We start from the raw sequence: 18,809 nt of genomic DNA, 5'->3' as shown, positions 1-18,809 counted from the left end.
CTGGAAACCCATATATTTTCTGAAAGCCTATGTCACGAGTAGAAAAACTGTGAAATCTTAGGGGCAGAGGGAAAAGCATTTAGGAGCTATAGGACCCATAAAGTATCAGTAGAGTGTGTATAGATGGACATATTCCTATCACGATGTCTGTATTTCTTGTATGTTCCTATATGTTGCTGTCAAGTAAAACAGTACTTCTTACATTGCAGATGGATCATTGTGGCTGCCTTGGTCTCCCAATTCAGAACAAGGAATCGGTCTCCAAACATCCAAGTATTGGAGATGATAAAACACATAACTACTCTCCTGTAAAATGATATTGAGATAGTGGAGGAGATCTGCATGTTAGGATTTGCTGGAGGCAATGGAGAAGAATGGGATGAGCAAATGGACTTCGGAGATGATGGTGTCAATAAGGAACAGGAACGCTCGTCACAACAGTCACCTCCCTCTACTTTGAGTTCATTGGCATCTGAGTATGTGTCTTCACCCAAAAGACAAAAACATGGTGGTCCAACAGATACTCAGACAAAATGTCTGTTGCATGCATCAGTAATGAATAAGTTCAAGAAAATTAAGAAAATGAACATTCTGTACAACTTGGAGAAAAAAATGAATACTCCATCTTCTTCTTCTTCTTTCACTTGTGCCTCTGTTCCACAGTTTTTGCAGGGTCAGCATGTTTACGATTGGATTTGGCATCGTTAATTGAAGGGGTGGATGGATGCCCTTCCTGTCGCCACTTGACACCGCAACGGGATGGAATCAGTGTGCCCCAGCTGTTTGCATCTAATGTAAATCATGAAATAGTGCGAATATTTTTCAAATGTCTGCGAGTCGTGCAACTGAGGTGGGACATGGGGAGCAGCCTGGTATTCACCTATTGGGATATGGAAAACCACCTAAAAACTACATCCAGGCTGGTGTGTCTACCTGGGTCCAGGAAGCAGAGCATTAGCTCTCTCGGCTAACCTGGTGGGTAAAAAAAATGAATACTCCATCCTTCCAAAAAATCTGTCAGGCTGCCCTGCAGAAATTAAAAAAGAAGAAAACAGAAGGAGCAATTATTCATGACCAGATGCTGCAAATGTGGATAGTGGTGGAACTCCAAAATACAACTGATTTTAAAGCTTCAAGAAGCAGAATAACATTGTTGACAGAGCAATAACCCACACAGTCAGCAGGGTTGGCAGGATAAGGAGGAAAATTTGTCATAGGAATGCAATGATTTTGTTATGAAGATTCGCAACATCATCGTTACAGAAAACTTCCCACTGACACATGTCTTCAATGCTGATCAGTGCAGATTTGACAAAGAGTTACACAGTCATCAAATCCTGACAACCAGGGGAACAACAGTTGTTCACACTGTTGTTGGATCAGTCTCTGCAACACAGCACAGTTTAATGATTATGCCTGTGGTCTCAATGGATGGCAAAATATTGCAGCCAATGTATGTGCTTGTATCTGATCCATCTGGAAAATTCTGACTGTCAAAGCCAGTAGATCTTCGATATATAAGATCATATGCTGGAAAAACAGTGAGCACAGCAAAAGCAGATCTCAAACTGTTCTATCATGACTTATTTAAGCCAGGTACACCTGATAACAGGAAGAAAATTCTGCTTTTAGTGGCTTGACAGTGCTCTAAAAAAGACCACATGTAGTTTGCTTCTGAAGTAACTGATGGTAAAGTTCTGCGAAAAAGACTGGTACCACAAGGATGTACAGGAAGGATCTGGCCTCTGGATATTCATTTTTCAGACACCACAAATCTTTTGTTCATTATCTAATTGACATAACTATTATCGAGGCACAGTAGCACATTTGGCATCATGATAGTTTTCTGGCCTTGCAGTCCGTTTGCCTGTATCAGTTCAGCACTCCTTGTTCCAAGAACTTTATTAAGTATGCTTTTTGTAATGGCAGATATTTGAATGAGGAATCTGGCATGTTGATTGCACCACTGGATTACTGCTTAGATTCACAGACAAATGGTGAGTGTGCAAAGTGTGAGACTACTGCTTTTCTAAAATGTGCCCATTATGAACTGTCCTTCTGCTTGCCTCACTGTTTATTTGCTGAATTGCACCTTGATTGTGTCTTGTAATAGCCCCAGTGTATATTGTTTCTTTCCAATGGGTTGTTTCTTCCTTTATGTTGAGATCTCTAACTTCTTACCATATTATTAGTTGATATAAATACATGAAACATGCATTTTAGCGACTTTTGATGTCATGTTTCCAACACTTTAAAGATACTTTGCGGGTCCAATAGGTCCTAAATGCTTGTCCCTCTGCCCCTAAGATTCCACAGTTTTTCTACTAATGACATAAGCTCTCAGAAAATGTATGGGTTTCCAGCAAACTGGTATCAAATGAGAGACGGTTTACTTGTGAGAAGCAGGCAGCACCAGCTGGAGGTAGTTTGAGAGGACAGAGCAAAGACTGATTTCACAGAACAGTGGAGACATTAACAGTATAAATGGATGCCATTAGGGCTGAAAATGCACCTTCCATATTCCAAAGGTTGTTGGGTGGTGTTCTACAATGGGTGAAAGCCAAAAACTCGCACATTATATTTCGAAAATATCATCATATTTTTGAAGGATATGCCTGAGCGTGTGAAACGCATGGAAGACATATTTGGCAGGCTACAATATACACATGATTAACATAGACAAGAGCCACTTTGTGCAAACACAGGTAAATTATCTTGGACATGTAATTAGCAGGAAAGGTTTTCAAGCTGATCTTGAACTAACAGAGGCAATCTTGAACTTCACAGTGCCACAAACAAGAGAACGACTACTACCAGTCCTGGATTTATACTACTGTTATTGCAAATGTGTAAAAAAATTTACACAGATTCCAGAACCCTTGGATCAATTGTTGAGGAAATGCATGAAATTCCAGTGGTCCGCAGAAATTCAAGCAGTGTTTGAGGCACTGAAACAGCATTTGTGTCTGACCTTTTACTGGTCTTTCCTGATTTTCAGAAGGAATTTATCCTCTCCTGTGACATCAGCAATGGGGTATTTGGTTGTACTTTGAACCAGAAGTTTTGAACGGTACTGGATAAGACCATTTGATGGATACCTCCATCACATAATAACTATCAACACTTCATTGGTGCAGTAACAGCAACAGCTAAAAAGTGAATGCCAAAAGAATACTGAAGAGAATATGTTCCAGGATGAAATGATGAAAGTGAAACACTGTACCAACAGTTCCAGCAAATTGGTGACCCAGAGATAGTTACGGAAGTATTGTCCAGCTTGGACATGTCTCAGAGGCAGAAATGGGCAGAAACAGTCAAAAATATGGACTTTACCCACTCGAGCAGGAAAGCAAGGAGTCTTCTGTGAAAACTGAGAGGAAGTGCACCAGCATGCAGAAAAAAATTCCGAAGTAACACCAGACCAAATTGCTTCCCACATCATTACTACCTCAAGAGTACCTCCTGACAAGAAACATACAAGACATTTCAGACGACAGCTTCATGACCTGAAAAAGAAGGCATCTCCCTCATCTGAGTATACCCATCCCTTCACAGTTTCAGACATTGACTCTGGATTGAAGGACCTCAAACCTCTTAAGGCACCTGGATTCAATGGTATCCATCCAGAATTCCTGATCCATATGGGAGGAAAATCTAAGAAATGGGTGGCAGAATTCTTCACTGACATCCTGCTGACTGGAGTTTAAAAAGGTGAAGATGATATCTGTTCTGAAACCTGGCAAACCCAGCAATAAGGTAGAAAGCTATTGCCCCATTGCCCTACTTAGCTGCTGCTACAAGCTTTTTGAAAGGCTAATATATAATAGAATAAGCAGTGCTATCCTAGAGAACATTCCAGTTGATCAGGCAGGCTTCAGACCAGGGCATAGCTGCTGCGACCAAGTATTGTCTCTCACATCCTTCACAGAGTCAGGACACCAGATGAAGCAGAAAACATCTGTGGCATTTGTTGATCTAACTGCTGCCTTCGACACTGTGTGGAGGGAAGGCCTTATCTACAAATTTCACCTCATCATACCCTGCAGAACAATTGCTCGACTGATTAACAGCACGCTAAGTGATTGGAAGTTCCAGGTAATCACTGGAAGCAACATAAGTAAGGAGAGGGAGCTGAACAACGAATTTCCTCAAGGATCAGTTCTCTCACCCTTACTGTTCAACCTATATCTATCTGATCTATCTGACACTTCGTCCAGAAAATACTGCTATGCTGATGACCTGGCTCTAGCCATAAAACACCAGGAAATGAAGATAACAGAAGAGATTGTAGCCAATGACCTGTGTGCATTAGATAATTACTTCAAAATCTGGAGACTCCTACCCAGTGTGAGTAAAACAGAAGTGTGTTGCTTCCATCTAAATAACCGGTTGGTGAACGTAAAACTGGAAGTAAGTTTCAGAGGCAGAGTTCTTCGTCATAATTGGAACCCAAAATATCTTGGTGTCATCCTGGATCATACACTATGCTTCAAACAACACCTTCTTAACTTAGCTCAAAAGTTGAGGACTCGAAACAACATCCCCCATAAGCTATTCAGAACTACCTGGGGATCTTCAGCAACCACCCTGCGATCTTCAGCTATGGGCTTGGTGTACTCAAGTGCTGAGTATTGTGCACCTGTCTGGATGAACAGTCATCATACAAGGCTTGTTGATACCCAGCTGAATATGACAATGTGCATAATATCTGGTGCAATCAAATCTACTCCAGTTTATTGGCTTCCACTGTTAACCGGTATAATGCTTCCTGACCTACGAAGATGTACTGCCCTTATGAGAGAATTCCACAAGATCTCCAGTATTGTGCACCTGTCTGGATGAACAGTCATCATACAAGGCTTGTTGATACCCAGCTGAATATGACAATGTGCATAATATCTGGCGCAATCAAATATACTCCAGTTTATTGGCTTCCACTGTTAACTGGTATAATGCTTCCTGACCTACGTAGATGTACTGCCCTTATGAGAGAATTCCACAAGATCTCCAGGAATTCTAACCTACCTGTGCATAGCGACCTGCCACTTTTAAATCGTAAGAGACTGAAATCACGTCATCCAACTCTGTGCGATGCTGCTGACATGGTTGCTAAGGATTTCAAACCTCTTGAAGAATGGAAAGGTTGGTGTGAAGCAGTGACAGACGTGCACCTGCACAACATCTTCTCAGGTGCTAAACTTCCAAGTGGATTCGACCTACCATGCAAGACCTGGACTACTCTCAACAGAACCCATACCAGCCATGGCCGATGCAGGGGTGCTCTCTTTAAGTGGAAGAAGCTGCCTGAGCCAGCCTGTGACTGCAGGGCTCCATACCCGACTATTCACCACATTGTCAGTGAATGCAGGACTCGAGCCTATCACGGCACCAAAGAGGACTTCCTGCTAGCAACTCCAGATGCAGTGCACTGGATTGAAGGCCTGGATATTCAGTTGTAAAGACAAACTTAAGTTTCTTGTGCGTCAATGTGTACATATGTATATGTAATTTAATTTCATGATATGTCTGTATTAGCCATATGCTAAATAAATAACAAAATTCTGCCACTGCTGCCTACTGGGAAATGATGTATGAGAATACTGGTGAGCAGCCAGCCCTCCTCCACCACTGAGTCATCATGGACAAACTGCAAGCTGTTATCTTTGCCATCTTCACACCAACCAGGCAAGGCGCATCCACACTGCCACCTGACCAACTCATGAGCGTCTTCTGTGGACTTCTTCAATTCCTGGTGTGTGTCCTGGGTCTAGTCTTCATGACAATCAGCATCTAGATCACAGTCGAGAGTCTGGCACTGGCCTGCAGTGGCGCCATCATGACTTGCTGTTGAGGCTTCAGCATTCCTTCATGGCACATGCATCTGCACCTCAATGTTGCCTGCAGCTCCAAAGACAACTACACCTTTGTAAAGTCTGTTCAACCACTAAATGTTATTACAGATAATGCTGTTTCACTGATGACTGCAGGCATGTACTGGACCACTCTCCCTCACTCTTTGCTTGTCCTCCTGATCACAATGTGTTCCCAGCCTTGGGTCATTGTAGTAATAATAATAGTGGTAGTAGTGATAATTGTAAAATTCTAGCAGATTACTTTACGAAACTACTTAATTGTGATTTCCCTAAAAACCCAATAGATGCCAATGAATCCATTCTCCAGCAGCCAGAGTCCAGACAACTTGACAAAGATGAAATCAAGTGCCACATCACCCATCTTAAAAATATCAAATCACCTGGAGAAGACTCTGCTATTGCAGGATTGTGGAAATATAGCCCAGAGGAATCAGTTGAAATCTTGCAACACCAATTTAAAAAAAAATTGGATTGAGAAAAACCTATCCAAAAACTGGAAACCAGCCCTAATCCATCCACTGCAATGAAAAACATCAACATGTACAGAGGAATATCTCTACTACCAGTAACCAATAAAATTCTATCATTTTCCACCCCTGAGTGTTTAGAAGCCCTAGTCAGTCATTAAATAATATAATAGCAAGTGAGTTTTAGTAAAGGTCACTCAACAGTCAAACATATGCACAAACTCAAAAGCATCATAAGATGACGTATTTTAAGATTTAAACAGTATGTAACTGTCTTTGCAGACTTCAAGAAAGTCCACAATTCAATATCCCGTGAAGTACTGTTTGTCTTTACATTTCTGGCATTAGTTAGGGCCACACTGATGGATACAAACTCGATGATCGAGTTTGTAGGATTCCTCTCAGATATCTCTGAGGTCAAAACAACAGTCAGATAAGGCGAGGGGGTGTCTCCAATACTTTTCAAGTGTTCTTGAGAAAAATTATTAGAATCTGGTGAACGAGATTGATGGAAACTGACTATAGTATAAAGTGAATGGAAACTAAATCCTTGGGAATCAGGGTAGACTATCTAGCTTTTACCAATGATATAAGAAATATTTCAACTGACATAGAAACTATACAAAACATCACAGATTATCTACCACAAAAAATACCTTTAACAAAACATTAAAATACACCATGAAATGATTTTGAGACCAGTAGTTATGTTTGTAGCTGAAATCCTATATCTAAATGCAAACACATGCCTGTTCGAAGAATCAAAGCAAAAATGGTGCAGAATCATTAGGGTAGTCATGGGACCCAATTACAAGAATAGCATCCACCAAGAAAGTTTCAACAAGGAAGTTGATGGCAAAATAGAGAAGACTGTTGACACATTCCACAAAAAAATGATTATGATTTTACAGTCATCTCAAACAAATGGACAGGAACAAGCTGACAAAGAAGATCTCCCACTTATTTTGTTCAAACCACAAAGCCATAGTTCCATTGTTTAGAAATACAAACAAGGCCTCCATCTTCAACACATCAAACATGCATATACATGTGACAGGGACCTCTTTCACAAGAAGGTCGTGACATACAAGCTACACTAAGATGAACCACCAAAAAGAAGACACAGTGCCCACCGGATGCTTGCCCACTCACAAAGAATGAAGGAAATATGGGCTTGAAAGAAAGCAAAGTTCACTGCCAAATGTAAAAGATTTAATGTGGCCCTTGATGGCCCCAGCAAGTAATAATAATAATAATAATAATAATAATAATAATAATAATAATAATAATAATAATAATAAGTAATAGTAGTAAAACTAACAATAATGATAGTGGCGGCTAAAAAATTTATTTATTGATGTAAAAAATGGTGTATTCTTACCTAGTGAGTAATGTGGCACAGACCTTGAGATAGAGTACACCAGATAAATACTATGAGAAATAAGGAAGGTCTAGTGAGAAAGAAGAGTACTTATTTGTGATAGTGTAAGGGATATGCATAGCACAAAGGCAAAAATTTTTATTTTAGGAGGTATGTCACTATCTCTCTCTCTCAAAAATGGACATGCTATTCAGCTCTCTGGTATAATATGGTATAATATCATTGCAGAGTTTGGATCCTGCTACTGAAAAGGACTTAGAGTTGATGGCTGAGTGACTGTTGGGACTGAAAGGATAATGTTATGATGGGAACGAGTGGTTCTGCCGAGTTGTTCAGACAATGGTTTTAAGGTTGAGGAGAGATACAAAGGTAATATGGTAGAGGAGATGGACTGTGTGGAAGTATCTGCCCTTGTCTGCACATAGCTAAGATTGCTGCAAAGATGATGAAATATGATCTAAAAGTTGAATGTCAGAAATATGTTGTATGCAAGCATTAATCACCAGTTACAAGTGCCATATGCTTTCCTGAGAAAGATCTTGGAGGATAACGTCCCTATAATCAACAATATGAAATACACATGTGTCTTCAGATCAAAAGGTAAGCGCATTTTAGGTACTTAGTTTTGTAAAATTAATTTGTACATATGGTTGCATTCTGAACATTTCTAAGTGTTTTTTCAGAAAAGAAAAAAAGTTATACAGATGTTGTGAGTCAGTAGGTCCTACCCACCACCTTTTACATGTTACAGTAATAGAGATTGTTCTATGGAACAGAAGGAGTTGTCCACTTTTCCAATTTGTTTTCAAATTTTAGATTACTGTCTGTCAGATATTTTATATCACTGGGTAAGCAACCAAAAATTTATGTACTTCATTGTTCCATTTGAACTGCAGTGGATTATTTACAACATACTTTATGACAGAATAAATATACTGTGAACCAGTAATCAGAATTCCCAGCACCTTAAACAGATGTCTATAAGATGATCATTGGTGAGCACCACACATTATTCTAATAGAAAATTTTTGAGCAATGAACTTTTTCTTTCTTAAAGGTGAGTTACCCCAGAACATTATTCTATGTGACATTATTGAATAAAAGTAAACAAAATGTGTCTACTTACTAATCTGTCACTCCCCAAGATGTGCTATGATTCTAAGAGCAAATGTGGCTGACCTAAGTTGTCTTAAGAGTTCCAAAATGCACTTTTACCAGTTTAAATTCTCAGCAATATGGACACCTATGAAATTTTGAAGTTTCCACCCTATTCATTATTTCCTCAACATGTGTTACATTTATCACAAGTGTAGTACCCCTAGATGTGCGGAAATGCATATGTTGTGTCATTTTAAAATCATGGGTCAGACCATTTGCAGAAAACCAGTCAATGATAGTTATAAGAACTTTGTTTACCATTTCTTCTGTTTCTGTATGTTTGCTCAGATTGTTGACAATATTAGTGTCACCTGCAAAAAAAGTAATCCTTTGGTGTATTTCTGTAGGGAATGAACAGATTCTGAAGCCTTCTGGTCCACTGCAGCCACATGCATATCAGAGTTGAGGTTTTCATTGACTGTTACTCCTAGACCTTTTGCTGAGAGTTAGGTCTATATTTGTACTATTAAAGATTAAAAATGGTAGGGATTCCAGATAGTTCAGACAACTGAGTCTAAAATGACAAACCGGGACTGATTGAGTTTTGGACGCACTGAGCTTCAATCCTGCATTCTGTGCCAATTTTGATAACACACAGAAGTCAGCACTGACATTCTTGTTCAAATAACTTACAACAATGCAGCCAGGTGACGTCTTTGGGCAGTTGCTGAAGACATCTTCTGACAGCATTCCTGAAAGTTATTTGAGCATTTCACATACTGTGAGAAACTCATATTTCACATTGTCACTCTTGATAGCTGTATTCAAGTTGATGGGCTTTGCATTTTGGTATAAATGGAGATCACTGTCACATACTTAATAAGCCAAATCATTATGACCACAGTCCACTGTAAGACTGAATGCCACCTAGTCAAATTGCAGGCATGTGGCAGAGTAAGGAAAGTAAATAAGTAGAGCAGAGACCTATGGGGAATCATGCTTGTAATGATATGGGTCACAGATTGGAAAATACACTGACAAAAATAACTTTGACATATGGCAGACTGGTGTGGTCCAGTGCCTGGGAACAAGCATATTGGAGATGGTGAAGGTAGGCAGCTAGTCATGTGCAGCTGTAGTGAGCACCTATGAAAAGTGGCTGAAGGGTGGTGAAACCACAAATATATGATGAGGTGTTGGAATCCACCCTTAAATGCAGAATGTGTCACTTATGCACTCTGTAGAGCAAGATGGACTGCAATTGTAGGACATCTGATGAGAGAATAGAGTACTGGTACAGTCACAAGTGTTTCAGAGCACACTCTTCAGTGCACATTATCAAACATGGGGTTCCACAGCAGATGACCCTTCCATGTTGTCTTTTTGACTCAGTGATTTCATCAATCATGATTGCAGTGGGCACAAGATCATCGAGACTGCACCATGGATCAATGAAAATGTGTTGCCTTGTCAGATTAATCATGTTTTTTGTTCCCCAGATTGATGGTTGAGTACAGAAACTCCGTCATTCAGGTGAACTGCTACTTGGAACATTCAGTTGCCATGGACACAGGCCACTGGGGGCAATAATGTGCTATGAGGGACATTTGCCAGGGCTTCCATGAGATCTGTGGTAATTATAAAAGGCACCATGTCAACAGTGGACTACATGAACTTTATAGTGGATCACCTGCTTCCCTTCATGCTTGATGCCTTTCCTAACAGTGATGACAACTTCCAGCACGACAAGTGTATATGTCACAATGCCAGAATCATGCTAGTGATTTGAGGACTGTGGTAGTGAATTCATGTTGATGTCTTCGCCAGCAAATTCACCTTATCTGAACCCGATGGTACACTTATGGGACAATATCACTCACCAGCTCCAAGCCTACAAACCACCAGCTCATAATTTATGAGACTTGTGTGATCCCTACACAGACATCTGTGTGCCACATACTTCCAGAAACCTACTGTGTCATGTCTATTGTAACTGTCAAGAATCTTCTTCCACCAATTTGACTATAAGTTTCATAGAGCTTGGCATCCTACATCTCACTCTATGACTTCTGTTGATATCATTTAGAGTCATCTGCATGCCTAGCTTGTCTCAAGCAAGATTTATCATTAATTTGTCTACGTTCTCTCTCACACACAAATAGTCTGAGATTATTCCTATTCTGCTAGTTTTCAAGGACTTTATTTTTTTATTGGCTTCTATTTGAGCATTCACATCCTATACACAGTTTCTTTTAAGAATTTGTTCTCGGCACAGATATAATGCTCCATATAAAAATGTAATCCACTATTGATGATATAACATGACTTTGAAATAAAAATGGACAACTTATAAGGCCATAAAACAATTTGATGACTTTTATATAAAAATTGAAGAGGTCACAGGAAGACAGTGCTCACTTTCGATTCAATAAGGATAGTCTGATCACATTTTATGTTTTTTTAACATAGTACTTGCTGATAACATGTAGCCCCAGATGTAAGGGAGGAGTGGGAACAGTGAATGAGTGAGAGGAGTTTATCTCTGAAATTTTGGTTTCATTATTGGTACCTACTGTGGCTGTGTTAACAATTATCATCTATGGCTTGGCTTTCTGTGTTTCAGCCTCAATGTTGTTCTTGTATTCCATTGTCAGTATTACTAGTGCTCAGAAATAAGAAAAGTAAATTTTTATAGTATTTAAGTTGCTGGTTTCTGGGTAGACCATCAAATATTTACAAAGCTTTTGACTTACCACTCAAAAGTTCTGTCTTTCCAGAACACAGAAATGTTGGTGTAGGCTGTTGTTATCAGGAAACATTTTGAAAAAAAAAAAAAAAAAGGTCTGCAATTGGGAACAGTGAGACATGAATAATGAGGATACAGTGAGACATGTCTCACTGTTCTTACACTTGTTCTTTATTCCTGACAATATTTGCTCACTTTGTGAATTTAGTACTTTTTGTCCGCAAAAAAGGCCTTTTAGGTCGTACAATGGCCAGGAGAAAGATGAGTAATAAGAACATAGGAAGATTTTCAGAAACTGCAATGAAGGAAGCCATCACAGTGGTGATCAAAAATTAAAAGAGCATCATGAGTGCATCTAAACAGATTGGCTTATCCTTGCAAACTGTCAGTAGCTATGTTAAGAAATAATTGTGTGGATAATGCTTCAAAAATTAATTTGTGTGATATTCAAGTGTATGCTATAAAATGTTTTATGGATTTATTATGAAAGACTGTCATAGCCTAGGTTATGAATTAGATATTAATAGTAACATTGTTGTACCCAAAACATGGACTGAAAATTAGGAAGTGTCCACTGACTGGATGCAACTTTTTTGACAGATATTTCCCCAACTGTCTCTTCAAACAGTAGAAGAATTCAGTTAGCCTAGAACTATAGGTTTTAATAAATTAAGTGTGTCAAACGTCTTTGATAAGACAAAAAAGTTATCAAATATCTTCCATATTTTTTCTGCTGAATCACACATTTTCTATATAGATGCAACTGGAACAACAATGGACAAGTCATAGCACATTTTGGTCTTAATGGGTTTGAAAAAGGTTAACAAAACTATCAGTCCATAACATGGAACATTGGTCACAGCATGTATCATAAATGCTCTTGGGAACAGCCTACCCCCACCCCCCCCCCCCCCCCCCCCCCTGCAACGATATGTGTGAATTACGAAAAGCATGTGACATTAGGTGACCTGCTGGCACAGTAGGTCTTGCCACTAAAGGAGGATGGATGTACTCAGAATGTTTTTGAAGTCCATTCAGCACTTCATCAAGTTTTCAGCCAACTCAAAATCAAAACCAGATTTGTTGGTTGTGGATAATCACGAGAGCGAATTCTCAAAAGAAGCCATAGATCTGTTCAAGGACAACATGAAATTGATTATGATGATGCTACATCACTGAACCAATAAATTTACAGTATCTTGAAGTCAGCATCATGAAACCACTTTGCATATTTTATGATGCTGCTTTAGATACATGATTTATATAGCATCCGGGCAAACCATTTTCAAGTTACAATGCTGATCATTTTGTGGAAACAGCATGTCCCTAAGGGATGACTCCAGTTAACACTGCTGATTTAAGAAGACAGGCATTTTTCCATTTGATTGCCATGTATTCAGTAAGGATGATTTTCTATCATTTTTTGTTACTGACAGACCTCGTCATGGAAGTCTAGAAACAGACATTGCACCTCACAAAGGCCCTGTTCCTGAAACTGATATGTCATACTCGCCACATTTTGATAGTGAAATACTGTCTGCAGCAACTAGTTCCTCAAAACCACAATAACGATTTATACCTATGACTTACCTCTCTCCAGAAGATATACAGGCTTCCTCAAAGGCTAAACCAAGAAAAAATTACACTCATCAATGACCTACGCAAAGAACAATGATTGCAACAGACATGCCAGGAAGGAATGAATTAAAAATGAGACAAAAACCAAAAGGCATTAAGAGACCTAAATCAAAATGAGAATTATTTCTGGATGATGATAGTGATTTGGTGAAACATAATTAATTTTGCAAGATTCTTCTGATGCTGAGAATTATGATTTGCCACAGGTGTTTCAAGAGTCAAAACTTGTTGACTCTTAAGACTCAGCTCACTCACTCAAGTCAGGTAATTCTGTTTTAATATAATTTTATGCAAAAAAGAAAACTTATTTTGTAAGAAAACTCTTTAATATTATAGAAGAGTCATCTGAGTGTAAATTGATATTTCTCAGCAAAAGTTTGGAGTTAGACAACAAATTTATGATATCTATAGTAACTCATATTTCTAACAGTGACAAAAAAAATGTATAATACTGTTACTGCCAAATCCTACCACAAGTCAAGATAAAATGACTACAATCACTCTTATGATGATTGCTAATATTTGAGACACTGTCTCACTTTACCCACCAGTAAAAATTCATAGGTACAGACATTTTCAGTTTTTTATTCTTTTTAAATGTAATAAAATGCTGCAAAATATAAGTGTGCCACTCTGCACATATTTAAGCACTTATTCATCATGATGATAAGATAGTATCCTAATCATTTTCTTTTTTGGAAAGTGTAAATTGATTCTCAGTCTTTGCACCTCACTGTTCCCTTTCCCCCCTACTGTGCTGTAGCACTGTGCTTTTCTTTACTTCATCTTTTCTTTATTTTATTGATGTCCTTGTCTTTGAATTTAAGGAAACATTTCTTCTGAAGACCCCCTCAATTTTTGAATAGATAGTGTGTGCATATGTAGCTAATGTGTGTTTTTGTGTAAAATACACCCATAGTTATTAATCAGCTCAAATACAGATTAAAAATTATATAAACTCAGTCTAAAGCATGTGAATAGTCAGCACTTAGCCATCTTGCCACTGAGGAAATACTTTTTATCAATTTGACAATAAGTCCACAATAAGCCGCCCAATGTTTGTAAGTGGTGCCAAAACTGTCAGGGTATAGAGTATATATCCTGTTGGATTTGCTACTTGGGTGATTTACCAATTCTTTGAAGTAGTGCAGTCTTGGCTGCTTCATACTTGTTTAAAGGCAGTGGGAAGGGAATGACATCACTGACAGTAGATGTATAGTCACCTATGTGCAGTGTGCGATTTGTACTTTTACCAGTGGGGGAGATGTCTTAGGGGGTTAGTATAATTATATATGTTACTAGCTTGGACCGTGGCGTTACCCATGGTTAAACAGTTATTTATAAATAGATGTTAATGCCGAAACTCACTATTCACGCATATGCACTATCAGAAAAGCGATCCCTTCTTATATCTTTAAAAGGAGATTATAGGTAAAGCTTATTTACAAAATCGTCTACATACAGGTATATGAGGGGAATTCAAAAAGTAAAGGCACATTTGTGAAAAGCTGTACTTATTCTGATGACAGAAAACTGAAACATGCGTTATTTTTCTACGTAACCTCCCTGGAGTTCAATGCAGTTTTCCGCCATTTTACAAGTTTTTTTATTTCATCATTTTTATTGGTTGCATCTGTAACCAATTTTGCACTGCAGCAATGACGTCTTCATCACTTTCAAATCTTCTTCCCTGTATTGCTTCCGTTAAGGGTCCAAACATGTGAAAATCGCTTGGAGCCAGGTTTGGACTGTATGGTGGATGTTCCAGAACCTCGAATCTCAACTTCTTTATTGCATCGGCTGTCCATTTGGCAGAATGTGGGCGAGCATTACCTTGTTGCAGGATGACATCTCTTCACAGTTTTCCACAACATTTGGATCTGATTGCAGGTTTTAGTTTTGTGCGCAACACATCACATCCACCATACAATACAGACCTGGTTCTAAAGCCTCGTTTACACTGGGCCGACGTCTTGCAACATTGTGGCATGCTACGGAAATGTGGCATGCGTCATCTTGTCATTTAGTTCTTAATGTTTTGAAATGCTTAACTACTACATAACACTTTTTCAAAATTAATAAGCAAACATATTAGTACTATTAATAGTAAACTTTCAGTATTCGGCTCCACAAATTTAAATTATATGTAAAGTTTTACTCCAGTGCTGGGAAATAAACATCTCAGGTTGGGATGCATAAACTAAAACCAGAGAAGGGGATAGTTTGATGCAGAGGGGGGGGGGGGGGGGGGGGGGGGAAATCCCCCCCATCATCCCCTGCAAATCGCACACTGCCTATATGGCACAGTAAAGTGAAGTACTTTGCAGCATCATTAAAAATGTTGTTAGTAAACAGAACTGATTTTCTGACCACAAATCAAGTATGTTGTTGATCTGATAAGAACTGTGGAAGATTTGGTGGAGTCCATTATACAGTGTAACTGTTGGGAAAGTGTTTGTAAGGAACCAGCATTATTGATCTCGGAGGTATCAGCGGAAACCTGTTGATTGGCCGTGACATGGTAGCGACCATGGAAATCTTATGGCACGGCTCAGCTAGCCATGCTCCATCAATGATTAAAAATGGCTTTGTCACCTGGATGTCCAGTGTGATACAATGGGACGAGTAAGACATTGCTGCCACACTTGTATACTGGTATGAAGTGTGGGTTCTGCAGTGCAAGTAAATATAAACCTCTGATTATTTTCCATCAAACAAAAGTCAATCAGGTCAATGGAGGGCTGCACTGAATGTTTGAATGTGGCATCAGCCCATGCAAGAATACATGTGGCAAGCAGTTGGAAGTCACTTACACTCACATTATCAGACTGATGTGGTTCCATACAGTTTGGTGCACTATGCAATTGGAACACACCATACAAACTGGAAAAAGGACGTAATAGCTTCTCATGAACTTCAGTATCCATTGCATAGGTGAGAAGCTGCATGGCATGTTCACTAAGTTTGTAAAATATAAACCATTATCATGGGTCATCAATGTAGGGATTCATATGGCAGTGGGTACCAGTGATTCTCAAGCACTGAGACCACAAATTATATACTTTAACACTTTATTAACTCTCATAAGTGCAATGTAATCAGAGCACACTTTACAACATAGCATGAGACGCAAGAAAAATAGAGGAACAGGACAACAAAGACAATTATTTCCAAAGAAGTACACTTGTTCGTTGTTTTTTGTGTCGATATTGACAGTTGCTGTTGACATTGGCAGTTAGCGCTGCCACATATATCTATGCCTGATGTCACTGAATAGCATATACTGAACAGAATTTACATCTTGGTTTAGGGCCTATACAAGAAGATAATCTTGATAGCCTTTTAAAAACAGCATATTTTGTCTTTATTACATAAATAACTGTATTCAGCTTAGGGTGAGAGTGGTTTCATATCTTTAGCATTCTGGTTGCTCCATTTCCCTTAAGCTATAATAAACTGAACCACCAACCTATGTTAAGGAACATATAAAACACAACCTATAATAGTAATTACATACACCTAAATATATACATTTATATTCTCTTAGTCACTTTAATATGTAGCAGAGAGTTAAACAATTCATTGGAAATTTCTTTAGAAAAGTGTTCAGTTTTCAGGTTTTCAGGAATGGCTATTATACGATATCAAATATGTAAGGCAACACAATTACAAGATAACAAGTTTACTTATGGGACCATAATGGATTAAATATCAGTCTACCCATTCTAAATTGCATTTCCTATTACTTCCTCAAATAACCTCAACCAAATGCCAGGGTTGTACCATAGTTTTTCATTGTAAATGCATGGAACCAAAATCTCCACGAAGCTTGATGCAAGACATACTGGGTGTCCCAGCAAACAAATGATGCTTAGCTACCAGGGGGACCTTAATCAACATGACTGCCTTTCTAGTAACTTTGTTCATTATGAAGATATCAACAGCAGTATGTCTTTTTTAAATAGCACCCAATATTTTTATGTGATAATCCACTTCCTCTTCTCAAGACCTGTCCAAAAATTCACATAAACATGATGTTATTGAAAACATAATACAAAATTAATTTTGACTATCATGTACTTGCAGTGTGGATAAGTGGGGTAATGTGAGTTGTCCATTTGCTGAAGTTGATGGTAAACAAATGGAAACACAAGGAAAATGCACACCAGTCATTCTGTCTACCATCTTCAGTTGAAAGTTTTGTTGGAGTTCAATGTACACCAATGAAAATAAGGTGGAATTTCTTCCTGCATTGTGTGCCACTACAGGAGAGTGAAAGTCAGTTTCATGTTACATTTTTAATAACATCTTTTTTATGTGAATAGTACATGGTGAAACATTTTTGTGAACAGGTATTAAGGAGGGTAAGTTAATTACTGATTAAAAAAACATAGCATATTATTTAAAAAAAGACATAAAGCTTTTCATATATTTATAATGAACAAAGTTACAAGAAATATAATCATGTGGCTTAATGTTCTCCTAGTTGCTAAACAATTGCTGGGTACAGTTTTCTTCTTGTTTCTACACAAAAAGTTGTTTAGGGTGGTCAAGGTAAACAGGACTCCCTGAATACAACAACAATACATAAAAATATGAAATAAACAGATGAATAAAACTATTCAAATAAGAGCACAATTTTTCATTTGTTTGAATTTATGTTTACTTACCTTGTAGCACAGCTTGTGCCTATACTGAGGATCCCATGAATATATTAGGAAATCTAGTTCTCTGTTGTCAACCAAATCTAACTCAAATGTTTCATCCCAGTCAAACACAAGATCTCCTGTCCTTACAACAGTTCTTGCTTTGTGTACCCGATCACATTCCAGAACACAATATAAATCTCTCAGTCCTGAAGTAGCATTGCCTCCTGGAAATGGAAGTTGTAATGACTTAAAAACATAAATTTATGTGTTTTACATGAACTATCTCAAAGACAGTTAAACAAGAACCAAAAATGGCATATCCACTGAAAGAACAGGATGTAATCTTAACTGAACAATGCAAAATAAATGTTTTGAGAAAATTGTTCTATAACATACTATTAACATATTTTATTTTTCTCAGAAACAGAAGTTTACAGAGATAGATTTGGGTTGAGTTGTTTTGAGGAAGGAGACCAGACAGCGAAGTCATTGGTCTCATCGGATTAGGGAAGGACGGGGAAGGAAGTCGGCCGTGCCCTTTGAAAGGAATCATCCCGGCATTTGCCTGGAGCCATTTAGGGAAATCACGGAAAACCTAAATCAGGATGGCCGGACGCGGGATTGAACCGTTGTCCTCCCGAATGCGAGTCCAGTGTTTAACCGCTACGCCACCTCGCTCGGTACTTTACAGAGATAGAGTATGAATTATAACATAATAGTTATTTATTGAGTCTTCCGTTGTGCTTCAGACCACAAGGTCTCATTTCTAAAACTTTAATTCCAGTTTCAAGCTTCATCATACAAGGTACTTTTTCCTTGGAATTTCAGTTATATGAGATGTTCATTTGCTTAAAATGTAGCAATAGATTCTGCTAGTGAAAAACAATTTTGCTTATGGAATAAAAAAAATCTGGTGCTTAAAGTAAAATTATCATTTTTGATATAATAATGATGTAG

The 18,809-nt window shown here is 38.3% G+C and overlaps 1 protein-coding gene across 5 annotated transcripts in view; it reads right to left on the bottom strand.

Annotated features, from left to right (window-relative positions):
• Positions 1 to 18,809, bottom strand: part of LOC126298466 (rho GTPase-activating protein 100F-like) — a 737,196-nt gene that overhangs the window by 153,455 nt on the left and 564,932 nt on the right. For all 5 annotated transcript variants that reach the window (XM_049989795.1, XM_049989799.1, XM_049989796.1 and 2 more), the window contains one exon: positions 17,874 to 18,076. In XM_049989795.1, coding sequence (XP_049845752.1) covers positions 17,874 to 18,076 — 203 coding nt within the window. The remainder of the gene's footprint in view (positions 1 to 17,873; positions 18,077 to 18,809) is intronic.

The sequence above is a fragment of the Schistocerca gregaria genome, chromosome X (genome assembly GCF_023897955.1).
Source record: "Schistocerca gregaria isolate iqSchGreg1 chromosome X, iqSchGreg1.2, whole genome shotgun sequence".
NCBI classification, from domain to species: Eukaryota; Metazoa; Arthropoda; class Insecta; order Orthoptera; family Acrididae; genus Schistocerca; species Schistocerca gregaria.
The sequence above is the reverse complement of the archived record's forward strand: the minus strand, read 5'-3'. Positions and strand labels throughout refer to the sequence as shown.